This window comes from Dermacentor andersoni, chromosome 5 (genome assembly GCF_023375885.2).
Source record: "Dermacentor andersoni chromosome 5, qqDerAnde1_hic_scaffold, whole genome shotgun sequence".
NCBI classification, from domain to species: domain Eukaryota; kingdom Metazoa; phylum Arthropoda; class Arachnida; order Ixodida; family Ixodidae; genus Dermacentor; species Dermacentor andersoni.
In genome coordinates this window covers 149,865,992-149,878,257 of record NC_092818.1, presented here as the reverse complement: position 1 = coordinate 149,878,257, position 12,266 = coordinate 149,865,992, and the positions used below count along the sequence as shown (strand labels likewise).

General features: G+C 45.0%; 1 protein-coding gene across 1 annotated transcript in view; it reads left to right on the top strand.

Moving 5' to 3' along the window:
- LOC126532133 (protein turtle-like) overlaps positions 1-12,266 on the top strand; it is a 124,546-nt gene that overhangs the window by 105,291 nt on the left and 6,989 nt on the right. Inside the window, exons 7-11 of the mRNA XM_050179817.3 lie at positions 1,908-2,201; positions 3,214-3,519; positions 9,196-9,324; positions 10,631-10,658; positions 11,304-11,407. Coding sequence (XP_050035774.1) covers positions 1,908-2,201; positions 3,214-3,519; positions 9,196-9,324; positions 10,631-10,658; positions 11,304-11,407 — 861 coding nt within the window. The remainder of the gene's footprint in view (positions 1-1,907; positions 2,202-3,213; positions 3,520-9,195; positions 9,325-10,630; positions 10,659-11,303; positions 11,408-12,266) is intronic.

The window sequence follows — 12,266 nt, the reverse complement described above, 5'->3', positions numbered from 1 at the left end:
ATGTGGCGGCTGCTCTCGGTCGCCTGGCCGTATCTAGCGAGCAATCTTCGTTGGGTGCAGAGCCTAGATGCATCGACGGCTCGTAGCTTTGTGCGTGCTGTGTGTTCTCGGTGTTCAGTCTGCGTTGAAGCGATAGAGAGCACGAAGGTTACTTCGCTCGCTGCTGCTGCCGCGCTTGAGCACGCCGGCGTTTCGATAGCGAGTGTCCGCGGTCATCGAGTTGGATGTGTTCATGTTTGCTGTGCGCGCTGACGCCATACTTGTTAATTCAATTGGAAAGCGAATGTTTACAAGTTGAAATGGCCGATAAAAGCGCTATCCTTACTTCGTATGGCTGTCTGCTAATTTGCTATTGCAATCGATGCTTCGCCTTTCTGGCGAAACTACGACTTTTATTGCGTCAAAGCAGAATATGAAATCATTGCAAATACTTCTAGGTAATACACCGAGGCAGAAAGCTTCGTGCCGTAAGTGCTTGTTTTTTCTCTCTTTTTGATTATATGTATGAATAAGTCGGTGTCTCGTAGAGGCGCCGACTCCACATCTGCTTTGACGTACGGTAAAAAACAAGTAATACTTTGCAAAGAATAAAGTCACACTGAATAAAAACATTAAAGCTCCATTCCAGACTGTGAAGGTGGATGACCAGCGAAGCTGTATATACGAACGGCCTCGTGGGTATCACTTCGCATGTAATCACAGTTTCGTACACCATGTTTGTTGTGCATGTTTCATTTAGTTGTAGTAGCTTTCACTCAGAAGCGCACACATGCATACTTATTACTAAGCTGTGGACCCCGCCTCACACCCTTCGCTACAGCACCACCTCACGAGGGTGGCGCCACGAACGTTACACTGGTCGCTTTGTGGTCACTATGATAAACATCCAGGGGTTCGGCGATGACCGCGCTGAGCAGATCCTTGGAAAATGTGAGACATAAACACGCGCACATCATGGTCGTCGGCACCTTGGTGTCCGTGCGACATTGCAGTCTGAACCGCTTTAACATAAATGAAATTAGCCACGTGGCATCTGATCGCGACACATCCATGTAGAAATCAGCCACAGTGAGGACGGGCGTTTGGTCGTCATCACCAATCCAGAAGAAGGCATCACGCATGGCATTTGCTGTCTTGTTTAGAAGCGGCCGGTCGAACATACACGGTAGCGACTACCGTCCCGTTGGTAGTCGCTACTGGCATCATTCTCGTCGTTACTCGTATGCTCGCTGCTTCTCGAGCGTACGCACGACGCGCGGAAGCCGGCGACGGTTACACTCGGCGGCATGGGTGCGCTCTTTCAACGCCACTGGGTCGGCGGCCCGACGGCGACGGTTGCAGTCCCGTCGCTGCTCGCGGCATCCTCGTTCGTACGCTCGCTGGTCCCCTGGAGTTTGCCCGACACGCGGCCGGGCCATGCTCCATCAGAGCGAAAATAACCTCGTCCCCCACAGACTTGTGGTTTCGCGGCAGCGCGCCCGATTTGCTGCGACAGTACAACTACGTCACGCACATGTGGCCAATTGCACACTTTGAGGTGAAAGAACCATACTGTCTCTCTCCATACTCGTCATACTTCATAGTGGACGCCAGGGGTTCCACTTTTATGACTCAAAATGTTTCAATACAAATTAGTTCTTCCACAGCTCTCTAAAGAACAGTAGGGGTTTCCGCACACAAACGGACAAATCCCCTAGGCATATAGCTTCGCTGTAAAAGCACTTCTGGACGAGTTGTTTAAAACAGTTCACATGTATTCATTCACACAGCTACCGTGCCAGAACACAAGTCTAATCGAGTCCATATGACGTTGGTATTGCTATCTTATGTATGTAAAGTGGCAGCATAGTTAGAATTGTGTTCAGCCTACAGGGCTCTGTAAACCGCCACGTTATCTTGCCCCGCAGACGCGCCCGTGTGCAAGCCAGACCAAAGGCACATCTACGGAGTGTCACGTCATGAGTCGGTTTCCGTGCGCTGCGAGTTGGAGGCAGATCCGGCGGACGTGACATTCCACTGGCGCTTCAACAGCTCCTCCAGCGGCAAGCGCCTGGAGCTAGCCAGCTACAGCCACGCGCTGACGCGCAGCACGGCCCTCTACTCACCTCTAAATGAGGATGACTTCGGCTTCCTGCTTTGCTGGGGCGCTAACGAGATCGGCAAGCAGCAGACACCCTGCAATTTCACCATCGTCCCCGCCGGTGAGTGCGCATGAATCAGAGGCGAGCTCATGCTACATACTAATTAGCTGCAAAGCCGTGGCCATCGCTCTGTTAAAATGGGATATTGCTCTTAAATCTGTTCCCACTATATTATCCTCTCTAGCTTTGAGAAAGCAATGCCCCTCCGCCTGCCTCTGTTCCTCGCTCTCTAACTCTGAGTATCACTCTATAGCTGCCTTCCTCTCCTATGATTGCCATACGGCTGTAAGTGGCGTTCAGTTCACCATCATTAGCGGAGAACAAACGCACATTTCTACAGCATTTGCTTAATCCTCGACAATGTTTGTGCGTCCTTCGTGCTGCGCATCGTCGGCCGCGCGGGCCCAATCTTGAAAGCGATCTTCGGTAGCGCGCGAGGCGCATGGGTGAAGGAAGTCGTTCTACTCAGGCGGCTGCTGAGTATGGCCTAGCTGCGCGGGCCCTAACTTAAAAGAGATCTGCGAGGAGCATACATTTGAGGTGCGTGAAGGGCTCATACCTTCTTATCCCGCTTGTTCCCGTTAAAGCGAGAGGCAGCACGAAGGCCAATTCGCTCGCTGCTGGTGCCGCGCTTCCTCACCCCAGCGTTTTGAGAGCTAGTTTCTGTGGTCGTCGAGTGAGATGTTTTCATGTTTGCTTGAGCGTGCGTGGGACCATGCATAATTCAGTTAGTAAGCGTATGTTTACAAGTTTATACGGCCGATAAAACTACTAACTTTACTTCGTATAACTGTCTACTAATTTGCTATCGCAATCTACGCTTCGCCTTTCGGAACAAACTGCGACTTTCTTTAATACAGTGCCACGACAATATAGAATGTTTCTTTCTGCTATTTTCACCATTCATTTCTTCGATTTCCTCTCAAAATTTCTGATTATCTCACAATTTCGAAACAGATGCTGTGATATAATACATTGCTTACATACCTATTATTTTCTTTTAAGCAGTGCTGGCAGACCGCCTTTCCCTCTAGGACTCATTTTAATGTAACCACACCCGCCATCTGCGCAGGCCCTCCAGAGCCTGTGAACAACTGCAGCCAGGTCAACGGCACCGAGGACTCGGTGTCGTTCGAGTGCTCCGAGGGTTTCTGGGATGGTGGCGTGGCACCCGTCACGTTCGTGGCTGAACTGCGCGAGGCCGACACTGACCGGCTGGTGGCCAACGCCTCGTCCATGTCTGGACCGGCGTTCAGCTTCAGCGGCCTCGAAGGGGGCTCCACCTTCCGAGTGTTCCTCTACTCAGCCAACCCTAAGGGACACCGGTCGCCCGTACACTTCGTCGTCAGCACATTACGGCCCGCCGAGAAGCTTACCGGTTAGTGCATGCCTGCTTGACGCTTTCACTTATTATGACATATATTTACATATCTGACGTATTATTGTGACGTATAGACAATCCGGTACTGGTACTGGGTTTCTACGCTCGTAAAAACCAATGCGGTGAAGCTTTGCCTGAGGGCAATTGCACATGCCGTGCTAAGTCCTAGTCTTCTTAGATACTTCGGTGGAACTAGTTCTCCTGTTTACTTTGACCCCAGAGCCAATGTTGAATTTCGGGCGCAGAAGTCGAAAACTGTTGTTCTGGTTGTAACTGGTGACTTCTGAAATTGGTCACATTATTGATGTTGAAAAAAAACAGGAAAACGAGTAGAGCTAGGCAATTTCATTGCACCACTAGTGCTTGTAAGCTTTCTCTTCCTCTCCAATGTTTTCCTCTCACAAACGGTGCACGGTGTTCTTCTACCAGTGCGCGTGACGTCACCTTCGCAGGCTCTTCCCTTATGCACACTTTTCTGGCTTTGCCAGTTCCTCAATAAAAGAGTCGTGGCAGAATCCATCACACTATGAGTGTCGAAGTTAATGGGACCAGCACTGACGCAACTACCGACAGACCATATCGCCAAATTATTCATTTCTGTGTAGCTCAATGCTCCTGGCTCAATACACGCTCTGGTCATATTATGTTACCTTCACTTCTTTCTGTGCAGTGGGCAATCTTTATGGTGATTTTTTTTTCCCCTTCTCTTTAGCTGACTGCTTAAATGTTCTGTTGCCAAGTTCTTCACATTTTTGCCTCTTGTTCTTCCTGTCTACCCAGGGGCACACGCGCAGTCGCACACACCCAATAGCCGAAGTTGTTTGCTTCCTAGTTGTCTTTAGGGCACGTACTCAGTGCCTCAAGTTGCCAAGAAAGAGAGAGAGAGAAACAGATGTTCATTATCTAAGAGGCTTGACACCTATGGACATGGCTAAAAGTGCGTGAGGTTCCCAAAGATTGCTGTTCACACTAAAAAACTACTATTTTGGCGATGGTTCCATAACAGCAGCAGGACGTAACCAGCCTTTGACAATATCTGTCACACTCGGAGAGCTCTGCAACCTATTTCCGTGATTCAAACAAACTTTTATGATAGCTAGAAACCTTCGCTCACTGCTACGCGTGATAACAAATATGAAGCTATAATCGACCGGTCTCAGCTGCACCTGACTTTCTCTAGTGGTGGTAACCAAAACTCAGAATCCTTATTTTCCTACTGTAAAGGTAACCATTCCACATTATGACTTACGGGAATTATTTCTTCCCTCTTTCGGGTCCCAGAAACTTCTCTAATGAAAGCTTCATGAAAGCTTTTATGCGTTCTTGCAGACCAGACCATCGTACTTACTATTAGAAACCATAATAAGGCAGGAGAAACAGGGCGGAAGAGATTCAATAGCGGTCTTGTTCTAGCTGCAATTTATTCATTGTGCGCTCGTCAATTTAACAACCTTAGCACGCCTTCCTTTATCTTACTTTACGTGAAAGAAAGGCCTGCGTCAAAATATAAGCGCCAAACCTCACTTTGTTTCCATCTTTGGCATATTGTATCCGCCTGAAAAGGAACCAGTAAAATACGCCTCCTTTTGAAATGGTTGCTCCATTGTTCCTATACAGTGGTTTGAGGGACCAAAAAGAAAGCGAGCCCGAAGGGCCACAGTTCTTACACACGGCCTCTTTCCCTAATTTCCTCCTCCTGATTTCCCGTACTATAGAAGCAGCCGAAGAAAAATGACCAGGGTAAAAATGCTTGGGGAACAAAAGAGGTTGAGAGAAGGGCGGGAGACCGTAGCATAAAAATAACAGCATTATGCGCAAGACACAAAAACCGCCGCTTCGGTGTCTCCGCGCGGCAATCGTGTCCCCGTTTTTTCCCAGGAGGAAGTGAAGGCCTCCATACATAGTTAAGCGCCGTTGCCGTTGTCACTACGAACTCCACCGCAGCGATCTTCAGCGGCACCGGCAAACGTTGCGCACCCGGTCCCACCACTTCACTTTCTTTCTCTCTTCCCTTCTTCCCCTCTTTATTTGATCCCTGGGGTGGGAAGGAAAGAAAGGGAAAGTAGGAACGTGGTAGCAAGGGGGGTGCCCCTTTGTCTACGTAATTTCACCTCATTTCAGTCACTTCTTTATCCTCCTACTACCCTTTCTCCATCCCGCTATCGCCACGTATGGCCTTGTGTTTCCCCTAAATGATAATAAAAAAAACGGGATAAAACATTCCGCCGTTCTTTTCCCTTCAAACTGTGTCGTCACGGTATGTAAAAGGCGGGGGAGAGAAGGTAATCTGTACGATAAGGTCTCTACCATGCAAATTCTATTTCTTTCCTCCGTGGTGTCGTAAGGGGTAGAAGATAGGGAAAAGAGAGAGGACAAAGAGGCGCGCGACGATAAAGCGGTGCCTTCGAAGGCACGAGCGCAGCTCATTTCCATGTTTTCGTGGCACTATAATTTTGCTACTTTGGCGCCAGCCCCAGAGCGTGCGGCCTGGCCTTGGTAAGCATGAACAGCTGTAGGAGGGGTCCCTCCATAGCCCGTCTTTGCAGCCGCCGTTTATAGAAGCACGGCCGGGCTAGGAAGCCCATCTGCTTCACTCCGTTACTTCGCTCTCGCTATTCGCTAAAGGCAGCATGGATCGGTGCCTTACTTCTCTAATTTTACCCTCTTGTTAACATTTTCCTTGCTTTTCGCACGCAATTGAACCGTCATCGTTCATGCGCGGCTATTCCCCACTAATGACTGGTTTGGGATGCAGTCAGGACGTCTAACGCAACTAGCGACGTGCGCATCTCCTGTAATCAGGCGTGTTGCAAAACACGACCGCCTTATTTGCTTCTTCGTCCTAAGCCCAGGTCTCGCCTGAGACTAGAGCGTCTAAAGGCGCTAATAGGGTTAGTATCCCGTTTTCTTTTCTTCTTTTCTTTATCCTTCATATTTTGTTTACTGCTCGGGTCGTTCGAAGCATGCTATTCATTTTACTTACTTAATGCTGGAAGTTTCAGCTGTTTTCATTGTGCCAACTACCGAGCTACACTGTATCTTTCTGCGCATAAATTTTCTCATAAACAGAGAGAGAAAGAGAGAGAAAGAGTTTCACCTTGCGTTACAAACGACCGTTTGTTTTCTAGAGTTGGGATGGGAAATTAAAGACGACAAAGTTCGTGCACGTAATCAATTATAACAATCATTTTGCAGCGTGACCGAGTAGCACATGCTCGAGAAAAGCCTCATCATTGCAGAAGCCGAATCCGGCCGCGATGGCCTATCTTATACATTCTAATCCTGAGCACGTGGTCGAGCGTTCCGTTTCCAGCCGCGTTACAAAGAGGCATTAATTATAGTGAGGGCGAAATGCAAGAGCACTATTTCGGTACACGTTAAACAAGCCCAAAGCGGTAATAATAAATACAAAGCCCTTCGTTAGCCAGTCTCTCGTAACTTCAATGCTGCTGTCTAAAAGTAAACACCATGAACTGTCATCGCGCTTTTCGAAATAGCAAGCATCTTCGTTACAATTGCAAGTATGTACACTGTTCTCGTTTATGACGATGCAATCAAGTTGTGCACTAACGTAGTTTTAAATTATAACTGTCATGGAAAACATAAATGGTCTTTTTGTGAATAGAAAAATTTTAAAGGATGACCTGAAGATCTATAAGCGGATGCACAAAGCACGCCATGTTTGCCAACGAAATACTTGCCTTGACATCCTTGATCAACGGCTATGTAAGCGCACATATTGTGTGCCGATGTTCTTGGAAATCACATGTTACTGAAATCGCTTGTTCGGATATGCTCGCACGATCTGTGTAACCATTTGCAAGCCCCACCGTTACTATTTTTTAATTCCGCAAATATCCAAAACAACATATCCTTCAGTGTATTCCAGGCTGTGAAGCACGGACTGAAAGAAACGATTGACGGCCCTGTCGGGGAATAAAATAGAGCCTATTTGTTTTCCATGTCCGCTCGCAGAACGGTTCACAGTACTACTTTTTCTAAGTACGTCTGTATATTCATATTGTTTGTGTGGTTTATATCATAGCCTGACGGCAGAGCGGGTACTTACGGTCTCGCTTGCTTTTTTCCCCCGCTCGGCTGAAACTGCAGCCCGGCAATCAATCAGAAGTCGTGACGGGACCAGTAAATCGACCCTTTTCGTAAACGACCTTTCTTTTTCTCCTTCCGCTGCCTATGTGTTGCTGATGTGGATTCGAAAAGACGGAGCCAGGTTAAACATGCTTTAATCTGGTTGCATCAGCTTGAGGTTCATGCACCATCTAGTAAGATGGGGCGTGAAACGTCGTTTATCTATCTATCTATCTATCTATCTATCTATCTATCTATCTATCTATCTATCTATCTATCTATCTATCTATCTATCTATCTATCTATCTATCTATCTATCTATCTATCTATCTATCTATCTATCTATCTATCTATCTATCTATCTATCTATCTATCTATCTATCTATCTATCTATCTATCTATCTATCTATCTATCTATCTATCTATCTATCTATCTATCTATCTAATCTCTCAGAGTGCACCTGCCATTTTTATATGTCAACTTCTTTATCAAACTTTCAAGGCTTCACACCACATCCCGATATGTGCTGCATGCGGAACTACACCTGTTCTGAGATTCAGGAGGCTAATAAAAACCTTTTGCGCTCGCTCCTGAATCTAACGTCCTCTAACGTGGCGTCTACAATAGCCCAGTTGTTCGAACAGATGGAGTACGTAAACTGCATCAGCCGTTTTATGTAGATGCACTTCGGGCATATCGATTCGGACATATTGCGGTGCATGCAAAAAAATATGTAAGCAAGGCATCGAAAAGGCAGCGGTGCCTCGCTGGGAACCAGAACCAATCTCTTTCATTAGAATTTACGGTGCGCTCAGTGTCCAGAAAACGCATAGATTTTGTGTGACAACCGGTTCACGAGATTTGTGCGCTATTGCACCACACCATTACACTCCCTATTCGTCCCCCCCCCCCTTTCATTTCGCACATAGAACACCTAATACCCTCAAGGTGCTGGTACTTTAAGGTGAACAGCTACGAAAAATGCAGATTACACGCTCAGACCATGCCACGCTCGTTTCATTAGCATCAGTGTACTAGAAAGTTAGATCTAAATAAACGCTATTATTTTTTAGAAAGCTCTTGTTCCTTGTCCTACTTTTCGTCATGATTCTGCCTTACTAAACAGGACTCATTTCAAGAAGTGGTGTCAAACAGTTTTGGTTTGCGTGACCTTACATAACAGCACGATAGCACAAAAAGAACCCCGCTAATTGCAAGTAAACTGGCCTCGTAGCTCTTGAATTAGGGAAAAGGAAATCTCGCGTTCCTTATATTTGCAAGAATAACACATGACAATATGCTGCATCTCAACAAATTGTCTAATGAAGGCAGAATAAAAATCCGTACTTTCATCTTGAACGGAATCATGCGAATAGACAGCGATGCGAACTAGGAAATGGAATGAAATTTGTTAATAAGCACGGGCCAGCAGATTACAAATGATGACCACGGGTTTGGATTGAGGGATTTAGTTATGGATTCGTACTTTTTATGTACTGCTGCAACTTTAGCAATTTTTAAAGCATTGCGTTTCTATCTGAGTTTGCAGTGTTGTTCTTATCATTGTTTGCTTTTCTTTTCAGCTGGAAGCCGTGGTATGATCACCGCCTGGCCCATAATCGGAGCGCTACTTGGTCTCATTGTGACATTGCTGATCGCGGCGCTAGTGATCGTCGTCTATGTCAAACACAAATACCTGAAAAGGAAGCGAGGTTCGTGTTAACATGTTTCACGTTCATTATCTCTAGATTAAAAATATTCAATTGAGAAAGAACATCATTCGAAAACTTAAGAGATCGTGTGAGACGGTCGTCTGCGACTTTTGCAGTTTTCAAAGGACTCAGCTACAGCTCCAAGTTGAAAGACATGATCGTTAAAAAAAAAACAATGTTGTTTAATAATATTGTTTGGATTCGTTTACGACGTGTAATTTTTGTCTATGCTAAAAAAAAGACACAGTCCTAGCTTCGGTTACCTTGCTTCTACCGAATTTACCAAACTCTACAATAATTCACAAGAGCTATCTATACCTTCTCACATTATGCGCCAGTAATAGGGGCCACCTTCTTAGTAAAGAATCAAGATTTTTCCTATGTGATTGGATATGCCTGCCATATTTCACGAAATTTTCATTTTTATCATCTTTTTATTTTCAATACGGCGTTTGTTTTATTATCTCTTAGAATGGTGAACGACTACTGAATTAGTAAAAGTTCAATAATACCTTGTAACTTCGCTAATTCGCGCCAACCTTTTTAAGTTCTGCGCGGCTTTGCAATGTACGTACCTATCCTATTGTTTGAAAGATTAATTTCAGTCAATGGTACAGCCTGTTGAAGCAATCATTTGAAACAGCCCAGGAATTACGTATCGTTTGCAGTTACCAAGACATGAAAAATTTCTTGCCATTCCGAAATTTAAACCATATTTTTACTTTAATCTCTTCTCAACTTCATACACTCAGGCCCCATGTATCCGTACACACATTCGTCCTGATTTAGCTATTTATTCTTTTGCACTGAGCACGAACGTTGAAACTGCACATATTTCTTGTTAACGCTTTTCTCAAGACGTTTATGGCGGACTGTAGAGATCTGAACAGCTGCCCTTTGAAAAACATTTTGCGAAGTCGCATTGCGCACTTGGCGATTTTGGCATGGAAACAACTTGCCGTTCATATTTACCACAATGACCAAAGCTCAGGCTGCTCCAGCTATCCTAAACCCCGCGTTCTGTATTCCCGACGCGTTCCTTCCTGCTCGCAACTCGACATGAAATATGTTTAGCTTCTCTATATTTATTGTCATTGTCAATAGGTTTCACCTTACGCCTCCATTTGATCCGCTCCTGCAAAGCATTTATTCGTGGCTTATCAGTGTTCGCTCTGGCGCGACCATAATTGTACCACTGGTGCATCGTTATGCCGTAATTCATGTGCAGTTACTGGCTCATGTAAGAGATTAGTCAGATATGGTTATCCATGTGTGCTCCTTTCCCCCTTCTGCCTTCTCCTATCAGACACGTACAGTGAACCTGGCGATGAAAAGTAAGTAGCCGGATCAACTTGCTTGCTTTCTTCTGAGCAGTTTACTCAATAGTCGATTGCATGTATACACCGAAAAACGCTTATCAATATTGTGCTCTGTTCAAAAGTAGTTTTACATTGCGTCACTAGGTTACACTCGAATCGCGTGTAGCTTGTCCTGTTTGATCAAGGCGGCTTCAGGACCTTTGCTTTTGATTTGTTTGTTATTACATTTTTTTTCTAGAAATCGCGCGTAGGAACAAGATATCGCTTTAAACTTCGAATATTCAAAGAAACAGTCCCGCTAACCCTCATAAACAGATAGTGAAGCGCTGGCCTATTTTTTCCTACTTTGGGCGCAATCTGGGTGATATATCTATTTATACGTGATTGAAGAAGACTCGATAAAGTGACCTTGACAATTCAACAAATAATAACCATCGACTTCGTAATGTTTTCGTCATGGTCTTCTTGCTACATGACAAACGTTGCATGCGGACACATTTAGCCAGTTTTTATTCAGCTTAATGAGGACTGTGCATGTCAAATTTAGACCCGCATGCTTGCGATATGATACTGCAAAAACTGCAATAATTACTTCTGCTAGCTGTGTGACTTGCGTCAATAAATCGATGATGAACTATGGCAAATAACATTATTTTTAAGATCCAACACGCTTCTAAAGAAAGATGCTGACGAGTTTGCGGATGTTGAAGAGAAGGGACCCGACATTATACCAGACACGCCGCTCTGCCAAGTTACATACAAATGTAAGTATTTATTTGTTATCTCAAATTGTACGTGATTCAGCATTTCATTGACAAATTACCTTGTTTGAAGGCATTGTACGAGGACGGCTGCAGTTAGGGGGCGCTGACAGCTTGCTCGCGAGCTTCTTTACAAAAATACTTATTGTATGATTTCTGAGTGATTGAATGATTGAATAAATAATTAAAGAATATTTCAAAACTAAATAAATAGTTGATTCCTAAATTGATTGATTGATTGATTGATTGATTGATTGATTGATTGATTGATTGATTGATTTGTTATTGGTCTTCACCGTGCACTCCAGCTTTTCCAATAAATGCTTGAATAGTTACGCGCTAGCTGAGGGTCTGTTCCGATGCGCTCACTTTTATCGTTGGCACAGTCTATCAGTCAAAAAGGAAAAAAAGTTGGCAATGAGTCTATCTTACGTTCAGTTTCATGGCGACCCTTCGTTTGCCATCTACACTATTGCAAATCAAGGCGTTTTATAAAATTTTCGATATAGTGCGAACACTAAGACCAAAGCTTTGCTGGAGTATGACATGGTTAACATAACTGAAAACGTAAAGACTAGCGTGTAATCAAGAAAACTCATCGAGCAACAATATCGCTCACGTCGACTCGTCCGGCATGTGTGGCTTAAAAGTAGGCAAAATAATAAGAAAACTTGTAGCTGAATTATGCGCCTGGATAACTCGCCAAATGCCTAATGTTTTGTCCTGAACGCGGATCCCTAATATGAAAACTCTGTTTATTGCGTAAAAGAAGTGTAAGATTGTTCCTCGATGTGGTCTTTCAGGCCTCCTTAGGGAGGTTTTTTGAGCATCCAGCTGCCATTCTCAGCTGGCGACTTTGCGT